Source organism: Pleurodeles waltl, chromosome 2_1 (assembly GCF_031143425.1).
Source record: "Pleurodeles waltl isolate 20211129_DDA chromosome 2_1, aPleWal1.hap1.20221129, whole genome shotgun sequence".
NCBI lineage: Eukaryota > Metazoa > Chordata > Amphibia > Caudata > Salamandridae > Pleurodeles > Pleurodeles waltl.
The window spans coordinates 316,956,196-316,978,008 of record NC_090438.1 but is presented as its reverse complement, the minus strand read 5'-3'; the positions used below and the strand labels follow the sequence as shown (position 1 = coordinate 316,978,008).

Genomic DNA, 21,813 nt, shown 5'->3' with positions numbered 1-21,813 from the left:
CTGCTACAGCACCTGGACTTTGCCTTCTGTGAGTCTTGCCCTGTCAAGTGGTTCCATTCCAGTCCTGGGCCCTGTTAAGTGGGTATAAAGTGCTTCCCCAGTATAAACAAACACATCCCTGCTGCAATGCTGATTGGAACCGGATCATCACCCCTGTTGCTTTCATCTAAACCGGTGTATCAGCCCTATTACGTGGATCGAAGTCAATGCATTGCCTCCCCAGTGTGCATCACTGTCAGAACTGCCATATCTCAGACCTAATGCATCGCCGCTGCTTCATGGAGGAAATCGATGCATCTTCACTACTGCCTGAAAAAGATCGATGCATCGCCTTCACTGAGGAGGTCAACAGTAATGCATTGCTTCAGTCTGCTCCCTGCATCTTCAACATCTACACAGCCATGCTTAAGGTAATTATGTTTAGTGGGCCTCAGCGAGTCCCTGTAGCCAGCCCACACTCAATCACGTTTGGCCTGAACTTTTGACCTTGTCATGATCCGGAGCAACCAGATATTCCCGGGTGGCACTTCTTGTTTCTAAACGCTGTTTCACAGTTTATTCTTTACAAAATAATATCTCAAGTTCTACTTATTGGATTTCTGTCATTTTGGTCTTGTTTTATTTATTAAATTATGCTCTGTTTTCTAACAATGTCTTTTTGTATGGTGTTTTCGCTGTTTTACTGTCTGAAGTGTTGCACAAATACCTAACACATTGCCTCTTAAGTTAAGTCTGACTGCTCTGTGCTAAGCTACCCCCAGGGGGAGCACAGGTTAATTTTGGGGGTGGTTGTGACCTACCCTGGCTAGGTTTGTCGTTCCTGCTTGACCAAGGTGTATAGCTCTGTAAATCAGAAACCCAAATTCTAATAATTAATGATGCCATTCAACATGTCATGAGTGATGTGAGGTAATAAGCAGTGCATGGTGGGGCAAAAGTTACAGTTAGCTCACTAAACTATAATAGGTTGATTTCAGTTTTTTGTTTGGTTCTAAACATTAATGTTGGTGTTATTTCAAACCCTAACTATAGCGTCACTTTAACTTTTGTTTTGTTAATGAATATATGTATACATACATACTCTCAAGTCATCATAGTACATTATTTGTCATATCCTCAGTGATTTTGGCAAGTGAGAGGCCATGTATGCCTGCTTTAGAATCCCTGAGAGAGTAATTTCAATAATAATAAATACAAACAGGACAGATAGTTTTAAAAATATGAGTTACAATCTAGTAACACTCACCTTGGAAAATTGGTAAAACCTTCCATGTTGCAATAGCTCCCGAGCTGGAAAACTGCCCAAGTGAGCATTCGAGGAAAAACAATGGAAATCCAACGAAGGCGAGCATGATTACATAAGGTATGAGAAAAGCACCTGGGGAGAAAATAGAGGTTAAGAATAGTAAACAAATTGTGTGTTATATTCAGAACATGGACACACTAGGCCCAATTCACAAACTGCATTTTGGTATTGCGTAAAGTAGCACTATAATAATAATACTTAATTACTGCACAATGCACAGCCCTACATATATGTTTATTCCTTAATAGTAAATGTGGGAGGTACTAGGGAGAATGGGTGGGAAAAGGGGAATGCTTACTACTAAATGGGAGGGGTTAATGAGGAGTAAGGCGGGGTTTAGGGAATGACCAACACCTATCCACTAAAGAATAAGACCATTGCTATTCCCAAAATGCTGCAGCACACATTGAAAGATGAAAACACCTCTTGTGATTGTTTTTGTTCAGGAAAGTGTCCTTTCCTGCTCAAAAACAATCATCCCCCACAATGCAGGCAACCTTGCAACATAGTGAAAGGGTACCTCTGCTGGCACATGGCAGCAATTTGTGTGCCAGTGCAGGGGGAAAGGAAAGAAATGTGCCATATCTTGTAGATTCGGATTACTACTGCCATTTCCCGGTGGTGCAGGGCGGTGCAGCAAGGCACTTGCTGTGCCGCCCTGTGCCATGGGCCTCATAAATGAGGCTGTGAATTACCTATTGATTATTAATGATCATTGGAGTTTAGGGATTCCAAGACTTGTAAAAAAAGACAGTGAATGCTTCTTTATTAGCTTGTGCACCTTTACGCCTTTTGTCCTTTGCACACGGGCATTAGCAGGTATTACTTGTTCTGCATTTTTGGACAACAGCAGATGAAATGCAAACAACAGGATGTAAAAGTAGAATTAATAGCTCTGAAGGCCAAGCAGCATGGGGTTATGAATCTATTTAGGATGTCCGCAGCCCCTTTTATCTTCTTCCTCTGCTTCGCAGACACTACATGCACTCTATAATACTGAATGTTTTTATTTGTTTAATGTCCTACACCATAGTTTCAATTAACTTAGAATGGAGGCAGACAACAGCAGTTAAAGGAGTTTGTCAGGATAAAAGGTGAATCCTGGGCGATGCCAGCTTTTCCCTACCATATCTATCATTCCACCTGGATGGAGAAGCACTTTTCTTCTCATTACTGCAGCCTCTTCATTTCACAATCTTCCGAAAAGCACCACAGATCCTGAATTCATCCTCTTGTTTTTGAGAAATTAGTGTTTGATAAGGTGCTTTGAGTGGGCATATAGGGATTAAAAGTTAGAGATAGGCCAATGGCTGTGCACAGCAAAGGAGGTGGTCAGATACGGATGGATGGGTACAGGGCCAGTCACTGGTCAAATCTCAAACTGGCCGTAGACAGATGGGCATCGGGCCCCGCCACAGGCCATGTGCAGCAGACGGGATGGCTGCCAACAGAGGGTTGGGCAATGATGTCATTTAACATGCTATGAGTGATGTAATGTGTGAGGTGATAAGCAGTGCATGACGGGGCTCCAAGTTATAGTAAGGGCCACCAGAATTAAGCATCAGGAGAAGGCCAAATTATGCAGCTGTTGGATTGTGTGGCAAATCTATAAGTATGTGGAAAATGCTGAACCTGGAAAATTCCTTAACTTTGTCTTTGTGGTGTTCAAAAAGCCAGTCATTAAGGAATGAGTAGCCAGGATCTGTGGGTTAATAGTAGCTGTTAACAAGTACTACAGCCACCCACTGATATAGCAAGAAAGGCAAAGTCCCTCTTACTTACATCAGTTGAAGTCACTTCCTAGCTCATCTCAATAATTTCTTCCATCAAATAAATGTTGTATTTTTCTTTAAAGATTTTTGGAGATGTACCATTTTATTGCAAGTGATGAAGGATATTAGTAGAATATGCGGAGGACACTGTGAAGGTGAGCAGAAGAGATGCTGGTGACATTGACCCACCGCTCTGTTCCAATAGGTTGTACTTGTGCTCTTTTGGAAGAATAAAACTCGGTCATCCCTGTGCACTAGGACCCTGCTAGCCAAGTCCCTGAGCATGTGCTTTGACCCTTCAAAATGTGTTGAATTGGTTAGAAATGCTAATTGATTATTAGTAATTAATCTGATCCTAAGTTACTGGCAAAATGTCACTTTATGAAAGTTGGCATTTTCCTGACTAAAGCCTCTGGTAGCCTTCTCAAAGTGATTCCCCAACTGTCATCTGTCTGCCTCCTGTGAAGTGTGAATTGCTCCCAAGAAAGGAAAAAATGGCCTTGGCTGGGAGGAGGTGTGACCACCTCCTTACAGGATGGCCTAGCTGATGTGTGCACCAATTGCCCAAACTTCAAATGGGCATCACCTGTGATAGGCAGATGTAACTCATACTTTCACCTGCCCTTGCCATTATCCAAGTAGCCAGAGTGGCACCAACGCCAGTGGGGGGAACCTGTTCCATAACTGGTCTCCAAGGGAAGTTTTTCATTTCCCTAGACACACCTCAGGGGTATGTCTGGATCTCTGGTGAAGGGAAGTAAGGTTGGATTTTGGCAGAGCAGTGCGATAGTATAGGGCCAAACACCTGGGAGGTGATGTCACCATGGGTAGGATTGGCCCTTTTAACTTTTTTCTCATTGGTCAGGGAGTCACCCCCACCCACAGGCTAGTGCCAGCCATAAAGGTGACACCCCTTGATAGTCTCCTCAGAACACTGCTGGACCTAAGGAAGACAGGACTTCAAAAAAGAGGACTGCACATATGGTAACCTGTGGAGAGAACCCCATGGCTGGATTGGGGTTGGGCCTGTTCCCACTTGAACCCAGTGTAGAAGAATGGACTTCAAGGGCTAGATGGCTAGCCTCCTGTTAAGCTACTGTCAGAGTCATCAGATCCTCGGGGTCTGTGCACATTCCCAACACTTTCACCACAATCTTCAGTCTTTATGAAACATAGGACTTTGTCAGGAGCAATGATAGCTCTGGAGGTTTGAACTGCAGGCAACGTGGTAGACTCTTGGCAGGACAAGGCGTCAACTTTGCGATTATCTTTACCAGGCCAGAAGGTTACCACAAAATCAAATTCGGCAAAAAACAGCATCCAGCGTAATTGCCAAAGAGTCAAAAGTCTGGCGGAACTCATGAATTGAAGATTACGATGATCAGATCAGTGTATACCGTGACAGTGTATTTGGCACCCAACAAATGATGTCTCCATTCTTTAAAGGCATCACGAATCGCCATAAGCTCTTTTTCACAATGACATAGTTACGTTCGGCTTCATTCAACTTCCGAGACATGTAAGCTACAGGATGAAGTTGACCAGTGTCCTTGTTTTGCTGCAACAAGACTGCTCCTATTGCCACATCTGAAGCATCAGCTTCCACTATGAAGGGTCGATCCGCGTCAGGATGAGTCAAGACTGGGGCAGTGGAGAAAGCTTCTTTCAAAGTTGAAAAGGCTTGGTCAGCTTCTGGGGACCATACAAATTTCTCCTTCTTTCTTAATAACTTAGTGATTGGAGCCACTGTCTGGGAGAAATGATTTATGAATCTCCGGTAAAAATTTGCAAACCCCAGGAAACATTGTACATCACAAACAGTTTTTGGGATGGGCCAATCAGATACAGCCTTTTCTTTCTTTTCAGCCATCACAAACCCTTGAGGGGTAAGGATAACCCCCAAAAACTCAACTGTGGTAAAATGAAACTCCCACTTGGTTAGTTTGCAATATAAATGGTGCTTTCAAAGAGCTGCTAGAATTTTCTTGACATGTTGGACATGTTCATTTTCATTGTCTGAGTAGATCAAAATGTCATCGATGTAGACTATGGCAAATATGTCAAGGTACTCTCTAAGAACGTAATTCAAGAAAAATTGAAATGCTGCCGGAGCATTACACAGAAGAAAAGGCATGACGGTGTATTCAAAAAGGCCATATCTTGCCTTGAACGCTGGCTTCCATTCGTCACCCTCTCTCATTCTGACCAAATGATAAGCACCTCGAAGATCAAGCTTCGTGTAGATTTTTGCTTTCTTTACTTGCTCCAGTAAGACCGGAATTAGGGGCAAAGGATATTTATTCTTGATGGTGACTTTGTTCAAATCCCTTTCGTCGATACAAGCTCCAAGTTCTCCATTCACCTTCAGAACAAAAAACGAAGGAGAAGCTGCGGGAGACTTAGAAGGGCGAATGAAACCATTCTCCAAGAATTGATCTAGGTATTTTCGTAAGTGTTGATTTTCATGTTCTGACAGGGCATCTACACGACAGTTGGGAAGTATTGCAGCTGGGACTAGATCAATTTGACAGTCATAAGATCTATGAGGAGGTAAGTTCTCTGCTTCTTTCTCATCAAATACATCTTCGTAAGATGAATACTGTTTGGGCAACTGAACTTCTTTCTCCGCGTCAGTAGCTGTGTAAGAGTTGCAAACTTTTGATACTTGAATCTTTTGGGGGCATTGTTCTTTACAAAGCGCAGATGATAACACGACCTTTTGTTCTGCCCAATTAATCTCTGGATTGTGATGAGTTAACCATGGCAAGCCAAGGATAATCCCATACTGGGGAGCATGGATCACGTCAAGGATGAGTTTCTCTTTATGTTTCTTTCTTTGATTCTTAGCCTCACAAATCACCGACAAGGGGACAGTCTGAAGAGTTACCGGACCTCCAGCCAAGAGTTTTACACTGACTGCCCGGATGATTTCTGCGGTCTTCTTTTCAATACATGGGATCCCCCATGCACAAACCAATTGGGCATCAACAAAGTTCCTGGTAGCCCCAGAATCGACTAGAGCCTTCTTGAGATAGGTCTTTTTCTTAACCTGAACTCTTATTCCCAGTTTGAGATGTCTAGATTGTGAAGGGTCCACGGTGACACCCAAGAGCAACCCTTGTCTGCATCTTGGGTGCTTTAGTTTTCCGACTCGACTTGTGCATTGACTGCAACCTTCTGAACTGGACCTCGTTTGCTCTTTGGTTTGATTGGACAATCTTTGTCAAAATGACCCTTCCGCCCACAATAGAGACATTGGCCATTCTTTCTACGTAGGTCCTTTTCATCTTTGGTCAAAGGTCTCCTGATGGTTCCAATTTCCCTCGGTTCTGGCGTTCTTTCTTTCAGAGTTCTTGAGTCTCTATTATCGTGAACACGCCACAAATATTTTTCAGTCTTTTTGCGCGTTCCTTTTCGTTTTGTTAAACGATGATCAAGCCTCAAGACAAGATTTATCAATTCTTGACAGTCTGTAGGTTGCGGGTTGATTTGAGCTAGGATATCTTTTAGCTCCTCTTTGAGTCCCTTGTAAAACAAGGCTGCTTGCTTTTCTTCAGGCCAGGATGTCTCAGCGACCAGCCGATTAAAGTTGGCTAAATATGACACTAAGTCCTGATTCCCTTGGTGTAAGTCTAATAATTCATGATCTGCTGACAGTGTTACAGTTCTACGATCAAAAACTCGCTCAAACTCTCAAACAAAATGTCTCCAGTTGTACAACAGGGGACTATCTTTACGCACAAGAGGCATAGCCGAGGTAGCTGCATCTCCAGACAGATATGATAACAAGAAAGCTACTTTGGACTGGGCATCGGGGAAAGTATGTGGTCTGCAGGTGAAGTGTAATTCCACTTGAACCAGGAAAGATTGCACTTTCAAGGGGTCACCTGAGAAACGTTCTGGGGGAGCTAAAGGAATGGCTGAAGGAACATTGAGGGAAATGTTTGTCGGATTACATCCAGAAGTCTGAGAAGAAGTACCTGGCCAAGACACACCTGTGGGACTTTGTTCCTTCTTCTCTACCTTATCCTGTAACTGACTCACTCTCTCAGCTAGGCTAGTTGCCAAATCTTTTGATGATACAACCTCTGCTTTTTAGCTGAGTGATAGCCTTGACTAGCTTGTCCAGTGTGGCCATGCTGAGAACATACACAAACTAGGAGGATAATAATTTGTGGGCTCACTATTCTGTCAGAGTCACCAGATCCTCAGGGTCTGTGCACGTTCCCAACACTTCCACCACAAGACAGCTCCAATACTCAGATTAGATTTGTCACAGAGTCTAAGAGAGTCCAAGTGGGGAAAAGGGGATAAGGAAGGGAACAGCTGGGAAGGAAACCTGTAGGAAGCAAAAAGTTAAAACACACAATATCAAAATTACATCACATGAAATCAGTACTAGGTTATGACTCTAAGCATCGTCATTCTGAAAACATGAACAACCTAAGAATAGACTTAAAATGACTAGGCTTCAAGATGACTGGATAGCTGTGAGGGAATCAAGAAAGGTTAGATGAAACTTTCAAATTCAAGTACTTTCCTTTGCATGAGAATCAGGAAACAATCTGAATAATTTCTAAACCATGATATGAATCATTTTTGAGAAAACATATTAGGAACACACAACATTACATCTAGAACTCTGGCCTTTTTTGTTCTCTCAAATTGTCGGAACATGAATTGCGCACATTGCAGATTTTCACATAGGTAGTAAACACCATAGAAGGATTGTGCACCATGAATAACACAACGTAGATTCGAGTACTAAATCACGCGACTTGTGAACTCGAAAACTACCAAGTAAATGCCTTAGAATTTTAGCGCATAATGAACACCGTGATTTCAAAACACAGAAAAATGAATCGCGCGTCTTGCCGATTCGAGTACCACCATGTAACTGCCAAGGAATGGTAGCGCACAATGAATATCAAAGGTTAAAGCACAAGAAAATGAATCTCGCGTCTTGCCGATTCGAATGCCACCATGTAACTGTCAAGGAATGATAGCGCACAATGAATAACATTAATTGAGCACAAGAAAAGAATTGTGCGTCTTACCGATTCGAATGCCACCATGTGACTGCCAATGAATAGTAGCGCACAATGAATAGCAAGGGTTAAAACACAAGAAAACGAATCGCACGTCTTGCCGATTCGAATGCCACCATGTAACTGCCAAGGAATGGTAGCGCACAATGAATAACTTGAATTAAGCACTAGAAAAGAATCATGCGTCTTGCCGATTCGAATGCCACCATGTAACTATCAAAGAATGGTAGCGCACAATGAATAACATGAATTAAGCAAGGAGAAAGAATTGCGCGTCTTGCCGATTCTAGTATCAGCATGCAAATGCCACGAAACGCCCAAGCGCACATTCACACGCGCAAGAGTAAAATTGTTTATCATGCAAGAATTACGCCCAAGAGATCGAGTGTCCTCGATAATGGGGTTGGGGGCCCAGCCCAAACTCCGTCTTACCGCCCTGATCAAGGATCACCAATGTAAAATGAAGAGCAGAGGCCTGGAAGGTCAAAATAGGCCAACGGAAACAGGAGCTCAGGAAGTTGCTGCTGCTCTGCACCGGGACCTCTGAATAGTGAGCACGTGGAGCTGGGCTGGTTCCCTTATATAGAGTCTTGGCCCAGCCCACAACCACACCCAGACATGCTGCAGGGAAAGCTTCTAGAAGGCCCTGGAAGGGGACCACACCCTGAAACAGTCTGGAAACCTGCAGCAGTACATAGCATGTGAACTGTATTTACATGCATGCTGAACATAAGTCTTTAAGATTAAACTCTGCAATGCAAAAGGTTAAACAACATCATATCATCACAATGCATAAATTATGTTAGCTTGAAACTGTTGGTTTTTTGCATTCTTGTCGCCCGTAGAGCGCACACTGCCCTGATGTTGACAGCTACAAGGAATGCAAAAGCTGCAAGAAGACCACATTCCTGAAGAGCCCAGCTGACCAGTACCACCTGTACCTGCCCTAAACCCTCCTGGTGCCTTCCTTTTGAATGAGTAATGACCTTGAAGTGGTGTCCTTAAGGCTCTGGAGCACTTGGATAAGTGTCAGAGTAGTGTACTCATTCTGCCTAACCATAAAAGCTAGGACTTAGAATATTTTTCATAGATGTTTGGCCTGGAGAACCGACAGAAGACTGGGGCCAGTTTGCCAAGTCAGTCCGACGAAGGTGTGCTTCCTCTCGGGCAACAATTCAAGTTGCTCCTGCGTAAGGTTTTTCCACAGCAGCAAATCCATTTTAGCAGGACATCACAAAGAGGATGTCCAGCCTCATGGAGCCCTGCTTGCCTACATCTTGCAGCCATGCCCCACTGGAGGAATCGGAGCTCTAAGTCCAAAGGTAGAAATCTTCACAATGCGAAGGCTCCAAAAGTATCTGTCTGGCAAAGGACCTTCCTTGGGCATAAAAATTTGAATTTCTGCTGCCTGCAGCTTTCTTGTCAAAAGTCAAAGGCTTCACTGTGACTTTGTCCTATGACTATTTGGCCTCCTGCAACTCATCTCAGCCACAGCCTGCTGCCATACTGAGACTCTTCATCCTCCATATCAGAGACTATGGGCCCCATTACAGGTTGGGCGGTCCCACCACAGGACCACCAAACTCATAGGAAGGACGCCACCACCATAGGGGTGACGTTCCCCCAAGCATATTACAATGTTCCCGCCAGGCGAATTGGCGGGAACACTGTTGGGATATTAGCCTCGGCTCCCTTAAGGGAGCCGAGGCCAATGTCCTAACCCTCCAGCACCCTCACAATGCGCACTGTCTGCAAAGCAGACAGTGCACATTTCAATGGTGCTGGGCAGGAGGGCCCCTGCACTGCCCATGGCATAGTGATGGGTAGTGCTGAGGCCCCCCATGGTCCCAGAAATTCATTTCTGTCCACCTTTTTATGGTGGGCTCCTCGCCATCAAAAGACTGGCAAAAAGAGGGGTTGTAATCAGAGCAATGCTATGGCTGGTTGCAAGCCCAACCGCCATCATGCTGGACCTGTGTTCTCAGCAGGGACAGTGGTCCTTTGGCGTTCTGACCACCAAAGTCGTAATTTTGTAGTTGGACGACAAAAGCCACGGTAATTGACCGCCAAACTCCTAATGAGGCCCTAAATCAGAAGGTAAACCAAGAACAAATTTGCCTTCTGTATCCTACCTGTGCTCCATTGTGGCCGGACTCAACTTTTGACGTTGATCCATTGTAGTATGATCAGGTACGCATGGTTGGCAATTTGCACTTTTTGACTCTAGAAACATCTCTAATTTTGAAAATGAATATGTCCAATTCCCTACATCTAATTTTTTTTCATTTTGGTGTTTATTGGAAGATGAAGATTTTATCTGTTTTAATACATTGGAGTGCAGTTTTTATTGAGTTTTGTTTTCTAGTTATTAACTGTTTTGGTTGACGTAGGGAAAAGTAGAGTACCCTAGAAAGTCTGCGCCGCCAAATGGAATCCTGCTCAGGGGCAGTGTGTGGCAGGTAACGAATGGGATGGGTCTACAAGTGAGCAACGTGTGCTTTGGCGCAGTTGTAATATAGCTCCAAATCTGGAGCCGCCAGTCCTCCCAGTTCGAAGGGCTGGGTTAGCATATCCCATGAGATCCGGGGATGCCTACCAGCCCAGACCAGAGACATTAATAACGAGCACAGGCTCCTTCTAAAACAGGATGCGAGTGGAATGGGGATATTGATGAATAAATCTAGGAATTTAGGCAAGACCACCATCTTGGCGATCGCGATACGTCTCGTAGGCGAGAGGGGGAGAGAGCACCAGGCATTGATCTTGTCCTCTAGCTAGGAGATCACCCTGCCATAGTTTTTGGTCCAGAGATCATTCACATCTCTACACAGTCAAACTCCCGGGTAACACACTGGCACTCTTGCCCAGTGAAGTGGATAATCCGAAGCATGTTGGGTCGTAGCATCCATCAGTGGAAAGATCATAGATTTTGCCCAGTTAATTGTGACAAATAAAAGCAGGCCAAACATAAATTCTAGCATATTAGGGTCTAAATTGAAGTATAGGTCCTGCACAGACAGGGTAATGTCATCAGTGTACATCAATACCGAAATGGGACATTGTTGAAATGCCAATCCCTGGTTTTTATGATGCTGTTGCAAGCACACCACCAGAGACTCCATCATCACCGCAAAAAACAGTAACGAGAGGGGACAGCCTTGGTGGGTACCCCTAGATATCGAGAAGGATTCAGTGATATAACCATTGATCCTCAATCTAGTGGTCAGATTAGAATAAAGCAGCTGGATCAATTTAATGATTCTGGGACTAGGGCCAAACGGGCTAAACGCACGAACAAGAAGGGCCAGTGCGAGGGAGTCAAGTGCCTTTGTGGCATCTAAGAATATCACTGCAGCTCAACTCTCAGGGTGCACTGGCTGGGCCATCACAAAGTAGGTATGTAAGTAGTACGTGATAGAGTGGCCAGGCACAAACTCCGACTGGTCCGGTAGCACAATGGTAGGAAGCAGAGCATGAAGTCTGGATGCAATCAGCTTCGCCAAAATCTTGTTGTCTAAATTTATTAATGATAGCGGTCTGTAGGAATCACAAAGGCTAGGATCTTTCCTGGGCTTCAAGACAGTGGTAATAAGTGCCTTACGTAGCAAAGAAGGAAGTGTGCCACCTTCTAGGAATTCCACAAACATGTCTAAGAAATGCGGCGCCAACAGCTCAGCATATTCTTTACAAAAGGCTGCGGTGAGCTCATCAAATCCCGGTGCCTTGTCACTTGGGAGACCTCATATTACCCAAATGACATTGTCGTCTGAGAATGGGGAGTCCAGATACTGCCTGTGCCCGCCCTCCATCCATAGAAGGCTGATCATATTGAAATATTCAGTGTACCACTCAAAGTCTAGGATATTCAGAGAGTAATACAGAGGTGTAAAATTTCTTCATAATTCTTTGAACTTCAGCTGTCCCAGCACGCGATGATCCCCCCATCGTCCCTGAGCTCTACAATATAATTGCTGCCCCAGGGTTTCTGCAACAATGCAGCAATCGTCTTCTAGGCACATTCTCCCTTGCCATAGCGTTTCACCATCCCCTCATTTCCCAAAAAACAAACTTCATGGTGTGCTGCCTCATTATACTGTGTTATCTTGTCTCTGGCCTCCTCTAGGAGGGCACTGTCTAGGGTCTTATAATAGCGTTGTTACAAAGATATAAGCTGACCCTCCAGATCAACCAGCTCAAGGTGTAGCACTCAGAGTATGCCATGCTATTTGTCAAGACATACTCCCCTGATAACCACCTGAAAACCTTCCAACAGCACACTGTGAGAAGACACCGATCCCTTGTTATGGGCTAAATATTCTTCGATAGCTGCACGCACCTCTTTAAATACCTGATTGTGCAAAGTGCCCGCAGAGAGGCACCATGCAAAGGCACGCCTAACACCCCCATGAATCTGCAGCTCCAGGGACACCGGAGAGTGGTCAGATAGTGTTCGCGGCAGATGCTTAACCACCACTGTCCAGGGCTCAGCATCTCTAGTGCAGAGCCACAAGTCAATTCAGGACCACCTATTATGTACCGTGGTAATGTAGGTTCATTCCATAAGCGTACCATGTTTAGCTTGCCAAATATCAACCAGGGCATGGTCCGCCATTATAGCGTTCAAGACCCTTGCAGCGGCCATGTGTGGGGACGCGCATGACTACCATGGTCCACAGCTGGACAGAGCACCACATTAAAGTCACTCCCCCATAGTAGCATCCCAGAGCCAAGTATGCCTGCTAAGCATTAAACACCTGTAAAAAATTCCATGTCACCCACATCCATGTCTATGTATGGACAGCAGCTGTAATGGGTGGGCAAAAAGCACTCCTGAGAGTATAAGATAGTGCCCCTTTGGATCGCGAATGACCCCCCGGCACACCATGGAAGCCATGGAAGCCCCTTATGAATAATAATCACCACACAGCAAGCATAGCAAGAATACACAGCAATATGACACTCACCCATCCAACCTGCACGCAACCGCGACCTAGACTCCTCAGTTAAGTGGACTTTCTACAGCAAACATCTAAGGCATGGCAGCGCAGGTATGCCAACTTTAGGTGCATTTTGCGCCTATCATGCAGCTCCTTTACATTCCAGGACAAACATCTTAACAATGACCTATCGCCTTGAGGCATCATGCAAAATCTTTCATGTCATGCAGTTGCACCACCCAGGACAACTCAACAACATTGAAACCTGCGTCCAGTATTCCCCCTACCACCCGCCACCCAAATCAGCCCCCCAAATGTGCCTGACAGCCTATACACACCCAAGTTATCACTGAAAACAGCTCCAAGCACAAGGGGTACAACCGTAACCATGGACTCATCCTTGCGGGCATTGGAGAGGCCAACAATCTCCTTCCCAACAAAAGGATGGGTGGACAGGAGAAAGCAGAGAAGAAAAAATAGACATGGAAACATCTAAACCATCAATCATGTCGTATATCACTCATGGGTTGGGGCCAACCAGTGATTAAGTGCTCAACCAACCAAGTTTATACTCAGTCATTGTCGCTCAGGCAGCCCCCGTCCCCCTCATCACCATATGGAGGAGCTAAATCAGATGTCTTTGGGGTGGTCTTTACAAATTTCACAGCTTGTTTAGGATCTGTAAAAAAATGCAGCTTTCCATTGTGCTGAATCCTCAGTTTTGCTGGATAGATTAAAGAATACTTAGCAAAAGTTTGGTTTACCGAGTGTTTCACTGGCAGAAAAGCCCAGCACGCCACCTGGACACTAGGGGTGTAGTCCGGGAAGATGGTGAGTGTGTTATTGTTATGGATAATTGGACTCCATTCTCGGGCCAGGCTGTGCACAGTGTCTCGATTTCTATAATTAAGCAGGTATACTATAATGGGTTGGGCGGAGGCCCCGGGCCCAGAGATCTATGCACCCGCTCCACCACCAGCACCGAAGACAGTGCGCTAGAGAAAAGCGACTTCAGCATGCCCTCCACATAGTCCTCCATACACCCCATTTCTGTATATTTGGGGATACCCAGTATGCAGAGATTGTTCTGCCTCGAGCGAGCCTCGAGTTCCTCATTTTTATTGCGAATCACCTCAAGCACACGTTTTACCCGAAGGAGCCATTTGTCAAAAGCATGATGCCTATTCTCTAAGTCCGAAGTGCGGGTCTCCACATGGTCAAGCCGGGTATCATGGCCATCCACTCAGTGTTTTAGATGGTCCATGCGGTCTGTGAGATGGTCCAACTTAGCTTCAATGCCAGCGAGGCTCTGCTTGAGGTCCAAAGACATAGCTTTGATTGACGAAGACTCCGCCTCATCCTATGTGGGCGGTTCCATTGTGTCCTCATCTGTGGCCACTCTGCTAATGTGCCCAGGCTTCTTCCTGCCTTCGAATGAGAGCTTTGCTTGCCTGTGGTGGGTTTCCCCATACTAGCAACCTCCAGTCCCAGTCAGTCACACTGAAGGTAAGGTGTCCCTCACAGTCAGCACCACCCGCTTCTGCCATAGCTTCCCTTCGCAGTGTCTCGCAGCCAGTACAAGAGTGGCGTCTGAATGCTCTCTCCTTCCTGTCTGGCAGCCCAGGGATCCTTACCGCCCTCCAGCGCAGGGCAAACAATACTTCTCAGTATTGTCCAAGAGTGCCCACCTCAAATAGTCTACAACCGAGTCGAGCTGGGCCTTAACATTCATAGATGAGGTCGGGCAACAACTCTCGACACAGGCTCTAAATCTTTGCTCCAGCCCATCAACTCAGGAGCAGTGCCGGGCTCGCAAGGTCTTCCCACTGCACTACTGTTCCAAGGTTGGGCTGCCAAGCACTCAGTACCCCCCACAAGGGCTCTCCTACCTCTAGGTTTAGGCAGTTCAGGTCAGGGCAGCACCACACCCAGTTGTTCTTTCCATCAGGGCAACAGCTATGACCAGGCCTCAGAAGGAGCCCAGCATGGCCCTCAACAATGTGCCCTGGCATGTGCCCCAACAGGTCTCTTGGATGTGTAACCCTCCGTAGTGCACCGCCTGCGTTTGGCGGGAAGCCACCATCACCACAGCACTCCCCTGAGTTTCCTCCTGCTGTCAGGATCTCATCTTGGATGGGTGCCAATCCAGGCGGCGCACTAACCCGAGGCCAGGGCGGATGTGGTCCACAGCACACACAGGCCTGGCACACGGCTCCACAAGATCTGCAGCCCATGCAACAGCTGCTCTGCTTGCCAGGCAATCTTGTTGTCTTCTGCTGGCAGTGGGGGACTGCTTCAGTGCTCCCAGGCCAGCACCACCATGGCCACGGGCCAAACACGATCCAACCAGGGCTGTCAACAGGCTGTCCTCCAAAGGCATGGCAGTCTCACCATCAGAGTCCCAGAATCTGCGGCCTGCCAGCCACGCAGCTTCCCGATCCCTCACTCTCACGGCCACAGATCGAAAGGAGGGCTGACTCCGGTGTTGTAGGACACCCAAACTCGCTGCCACATCACATTCACGGTGGCTGATGGTTCTCGGGACCAGGAGAAATGCAGGATTTATTCTCCTGTGCTACTGGGCCTCACGGAGTGACAGCCATCTTGCGGTCCGGTCAAGCCACCCCCCCTCCCCTAGTTTGCAATCTTCCCTTGTTACAGCTTCTTCGCTCAAATATCCTCTGCAGAAACCCTCAATATTAATGAGTCCAGGTGGAAAGCAGTTTCCGAAGAGTCATGATTTGAGCTCAATCTAAGTGACAGAAGACCTGAGTGGCTCTTTAGTTTCAGATGCTTTGACCCAGACTTTATTTTCAAGTCAAAACTGAAGACCCTGTGAGAATTGGGAGAGATTTAAACATTTATCCCCTGGTATCCTGTCCCAAATGATCCACATTAACAAGTGCCAAGCAGTATTGTTACATTGTTAATTGAGGAGGTAAATTGTTGTGTTTTTTCTGCAATTAATGCCATCTGTAATACCCTTAAGGCTAAGGCTGCATCATTGGTGACTCAAGCAACCAAAGCTGACTGCTTATTAGAACAACTTAAAAAGACAGTAAGTGTCAGAGAAGGTGAAACAAAGGAAATTGACAAAGTGAAGCTATTAGCCACTTCTTTTAAAGAAGCATACTTTGTCTGCTTAAACGTCAAATATATTTTGAAGAAGATTCATCAGTCCACAACCAAATTGGGGAGGCTGCAATTTGTGAAGGGTACTGATTTGAGTGCTCTCAACTTTTGTCTAGTGACAATTTGTTCCTCATCTGGTCTGAGAGTTATCATTGGTGGCACAGAGATCATACCCTCTGGAAGTAAGTCACCAGGCCAAATGAACCATGTCCATCTACAAAGCATCCCTTGTAAAGTAACCTCATAGTTAAAGTGAGAGGGTCTGCAATAGAAAGGGTAACATACATGTGATCACCCCTGGAGATTGTGAGAAGATCTCTCTAGTTAGTCAAAATGCCAATGGAAACTAGTATCTCTGTAAAATACACATCACAGTCCAGTCAGAAGGAGGCCAGCTTATATTACTCCAGAGTAAAAAGAAAACTAAGAAATTACATGGAAAAGTGGGCAAGCTCCCCAATCCATGAAATAAAAGTCTACAGTGAAAGCAACATCATCAGGGCTTTATCCATTAATTGGCACTAGTTAGAACCCTAAGAAAAGGTCTGACACTCACATTATGGCCCAGGCTAATAAAACCCAAACTAGCTTAAAGCTAGGAGGTATTTATGACAAGAGAACTCTATGGTCTTTGAGATTTCACAAATTGAAACACACAACCCTTGTAGTAATGTAGACAATAATTCTGTACCAGCTGTACATGTTAAGAGGTTTAGGGCTCAATAAAGCGCATGTCTTGTGTCTACCACTTTTACCTGCTTGTGAGAAGAAATCTATCATTGATTCACCATTAGTCAGAGAATATTAAGAGGGGCATGAAGACGCAGTAGAAGAATCATAACCCTATATTGAAACTTACTAAAATTACACCAGTCTTTTACCCATCTCAATTGATATCAAGTAAAATGAAGGAAGTAATGGAAGGATAAACTCATAGGGTTTTTTTTGAGGGCTCAGTTCTAGATTTTTCACCAATGCCCTTCACTGAAGGTTTGCATGAAGTTCTTGTTAGAGAGAACATCAATCACCTATTGAAAAATTGTGGAGCACTTGAAGGTATTAAGTCCTGCGATTTCGTCTCTATTTAATGTCTCTCCCAAACATAACCATATTGTACTGAGTTGACACATGTAACCTCTAATAATGGAGTATTCTTTGCACTTTGTTAGTCCACAGAGGCCTCTTTGCAGACCAGGAAATTATGGTCAAGAAAATCCATTTGCAAAGATATCCATCTTTACCTAGGCCCCCAAAGTGATATTAGTATTCAGGGAAAGAGATTTTATTCAAGTCCTAGAGAAGATGTTTAAGAGAGATGTTCGCTACCGCACAGTTGTTCGGCCAAGGCCTATTGTGATCAGCACTGTCACCAGTGGACCAAGCCATGACCCCAGAGGGAGCGATTGGCTGGTCCAGGCATTGGCAAACAGTGCTTGGCTCTCCGCTAATGACAAGAAGCTTGACACTAGTGCCTCACCCACAATGGATCATGAAGAGAAACACCGTACAGCTGAGTCAGAGATCTATTTGTCAAAATATAGACTTAATCCTGAGTTGATAAGTTCCATTAGTTGCCAGGTGTTCAGGGGCAAAATACTGGGCTATATCAAATAACATTTTTAGTGTCTCTAGCTAGTCTTTTATTGATTTAGAATAATGCAGGATTTAGGTCAGATGCTAAGTGATCTGGATTGGTGCAAATTTATATATGACCATAATATCTGTTTATTCTAAGAGGCTTGGGTTTTAGATCCAATATTCCACCAAGACCTCTCTAACTAGAGCATCCCAGATTTCAGTAGCTGTAGAAGCCTACTGTCTATAACAACTTGGATACATGGGGGCTTAAATTGCAGAGATGATGTTTATGATACAGGGATCTTCATTGACAAAGTGACATTCCTCAAGGAATGGTCATATATGGCCTGGAAATGCATGAGGGATTGGTTAGTTCTTATGAACACAGCCAAGAGGATCTCTTATATTATGCTTATACAAATCTGAACAAGTGAAAATAAATTTAAAACAATGGCATGGGCCTCATTAAAAAACACCTGGAGAAAAACAACAAGGATATAGCCCAAAATAGGGAATTGTTGACACAGTCACAAATCAACAAACTACAGAAGGATATCCGAAAGTTTAGCCACAAAACACCTTAACCCTACACAAGTGATGAGTACCACACTGCAAATAGCAGGCCTTCCCAGGGTCAACCACAAAGTGGGAAGAGGAGACCAACACATCACAACTTGTCATTCAGTTCAAATGAAAAGAGCAGAAGTAGTAATGAAAGTGACGGGGTAAACAATACATTTTACCCCTCATGATACCACAACCATCTTCACTGGATGTATTCTGTCCAAACCACTACTGGCATTTTACACCCATATTTACTTTCCCAGCAACCACAACTTTTTTAGAGTGGGGCAAAGAACAAGGTAGAGATAAACATAAAGACAATACCAGATTACAGTGCACTGAGGAACTGCCAATGGTTGCAAAGAGCAAGGGCAGGGAGAACTAACTAAGGGCAACAAGACAACAACTTAGTGGTCAAGCTTAACTCAATTGCTCTATTCAAAAATGAAATCAAAGTTCTCAGTAAGAGACTTGGCTTTGTACCCACTCCCCATTATGACAAATTCAATCCCAAGCGTGAATTGGCTGAATTCCTTTATAAAATGCAATTGAACATTTTCTTTCAGTATAGTCCAGACCAAGACAAGTCACGCAAAACACAGGGCTCCACCATAAATCAACTTTCATACCCCTCACTCAATCAATACCTGTACAGTTGTTGGCAGTTGAGCAGGCAGTGATTTATGATGTAGAATATCTTGGGAAGCAGCCTGGACAATGATGGCTGAACAACGACGAGCGTTGTCCATGAAAGTGGAACAATGATTTCCTGAATAGCGACCCTGGGTTGGGGTAGTTCTACGTTTTAGGGGTGGGGGATGGGGGCTGGGGTACTTTTCGGTTTTAAGGGCGGGGTGGGGGTGTTGGTGTAGTTTAGGTTTTAGGGGCAAGGTGGGGGGTCGGGGTAGTTTTAGTGTGGGGTGGGGGGCCAGGGTAGTTTTAGGTTTTACGGGAAAGGTAGGGGGGTCAGGGTAGTTTTAGGGACAGGAGTGGGGGGTTTGGGGTAGTTTAGGTTTTAGGGGAGAGGTGGGGGTCAGGGTAGGTTTAGGTCTTAAGGCGGGGTGGAGGGTTGCAGTAGTTTTAGGGGTGAGGTGGGGAGTCAGGGTAATTTTAGTTTTTAGGGGCGGGTAGGGGGTGGGGTAGTTTTAGTGGTGGGGGGTCGGGGTAATTTTAGATTTTAGGGCCAGGGTGGGGAGTTGGGGTAGTTTAGATTTTAGAGGCGGGTGGGGGTTGGGTAGTTTTAGGTTTTAGGGGTGGGGTGCAGCAGTTTTAGGGGTGGAGTGTGGTGTTGGAGTCATTTTAACTTTTAGGTGCAGGGTGGGGGGTCAGGGTAGTTTTACGTTTTAGGGGCGGGTGGGGGTTGGGGTAGTTTTAGGGGCGGGGTTGTGGGTCGGGTAGTTTAAAGGGGAAGTGGGGGCCGGGGGGGTCGCATGCTGGAACCATGCATGCCATTCCACGCATGCTTTTACCAGGAATGCCATTACAAGGAAAAATCATTGTTAAGGCATTCATGGTAAAGGCATTAGTGGTAAGTACACAGTCATTGTTCTGACTGCATTGTTCAGGCATGCGTGGTTCGAGCATGCGTTGGTCTAACGCATATTCAAATGTCTTGATTATAACACATGAAAAGGGGTTCCATAATCTATCCTATTTGGAACAAATGGTATTGTCAACACTTGAAAGTAACGGTGACTTAATTTTTAAACCAGCCAACAAAGGGGCGCATTGTGGTAATGTCTAGGAAACTGTATTAATCCAATCAATCAGGGATTTGTAAAGTGAAGCTACTGACCAGTGAGGATCTCAATGCACTGGGGAAGGTGGGGGGGGTGCTGAGGATCATTCGAAGAGCCAGGACTTGAGGTCCTTCCTGAAGTGTGAAGGGTGGGGGACTGCCTGAGGTGGATGGGGAGGGTGTTCCAGGTCTTGCTGGTGATGTGGGAGAAGGATCTTCCTCCGGCTGTGGTTTTCCAGATGCGGGGGACGTTGGCAAGGGCCTGGTCAGTGGAGCATAGTTGTCTGGTGATATAGGAGGAGTGTCTATGGTTGAGGTAGGCTGGTCCGGGGTCGTGTAGGGCCTTGTAGGCGTGGGTCAGGAGCTTGAAGGTGATGTTCTTGTTGAAAGGCAGCCAGTGTAGGTCTCTCAGAAGGGCGGAGGTGTGGCTGTGTCGTGGGAGTTTCTTGAGGAGACAGGCTGAGGCATTCTGGATTGGTTGTGGTCTTTTCCGGGTCTTGGCCGTGGTTCCGGCGTAGAGTGCATTGCGTAGTTGAGGCGGCTGCTGACGAGGGCCTGAGTGACTGTCCTTCTGGTTTCAGTGGGGATCCACGTCTAGATTTTTTTAATCATGCGCAGGGTGTAGAAGCAGCCGATGAGATGGCGCTCACCTGTTGGTCCATTGAGAAAGCCTAGGTTGTGGGTGTGGTCGTTGGGGCATTTCTGAGGGCAGTTATACTGAATACAGATGTCTTCTCTGAAACATTGGCAATAATGAGGAATTGGAAACAGACCCTGCTGCTGGACTCAGGGATGGATTTTTGGACATGAGGATAAATCCCTTGTGGCTAAAGAATCATGAATAGCACAGTTCTAATTACTTCCAAAAATTCACAAAATAAGATTCCATCCAACAGGTAGGCTCGTTGAGTCTGGTATTAATTCCATACTGGAACCTCATTCACAGTTTTGTGATTGGTTCCTGAGACCCCTGGTGACAACGATGCCATCCTACTTTCAGGACAAGAAGGATGTATTGTGCCTTTTACAAGACATTAATGTTGACAAAACTAAGTCCCTTATTATGAACATTCGCGGCTGAGACCGCCATACCTGTAGCGGCAGGAATTACCACCACCGGCATGGCGGTCTCAGCCGCCAAATAATGAAGGCTGTGGGGACCGCCATAGGCAGCCTTCCACCACTGCCAGGCTACCGCCAACAGGCAGCCTGACGATGGCGGAAATCATTATCTGACAGGGCACCGGATAATGATCCCTTTTCCTCCAGGGGCGAGGTGGGGGTTAGGGTAGGTTTAGGTCTTAGGGGCACTTGGCACGGGCAGTACAGGGGCCCCCGTGCAGTGCCCCATCGCGCATGACACTCACTGATTTACGGGCAGTGATCTGTGCGACGGGTTCTGCTGCACCCGCCGCACAGCGACATTGACGGCCTGCAATGTCCCGGCCCTGCATTCTGCTGGACCGGCGGGCAGAAACAATGTTTCCACCAGCCGGCCCAGCAGAATGTTGTTTATTCAGCCGGCGGGGTCTCGAAGGGGCTGGCGGTCAGTGAAATGACCGCCAGCATGACCAGGGTGGTAAACACAGCTATGTTCATAATGACCCCCTAAATCACTGTACACTAGCATAGGCCAGGAACTCTACAAGTGATAGAAGGGATTCTATGCAATAAAAACAGGACGCTATCATCCCCTGCGTTTTGTCATGGAGCATGCTAGGATAGCTCTAATGGGGAA

The 21,813-nt window shown here is 45.7% G+C and overlaps 1 protein-coding gene across 1 annotated transcript in view; it reads right to left on the bottom strand.

Annotated features, from left to right (window-relative positions):
• The window catches only part of LOC138264485 (sodium- and chloride-dependent neutral and basic amino acid transporter B(0+)-like), a 385,904-nt gene that overhangs the window by 280,154 nt on the left and 83,937 nt on the right, over positions 1-21,813 (bottom strand). The window contains exon 3 of the mRNA XM_069212546.1: positions 1,247-1,378. Coding sequence (XP_069068647.1) covers positions 1,247-1,378 — 132 coding nt within the window. The remainder of the gene's footprint in view (positions 1-1,246; positions 1,379-21,813) is intronic.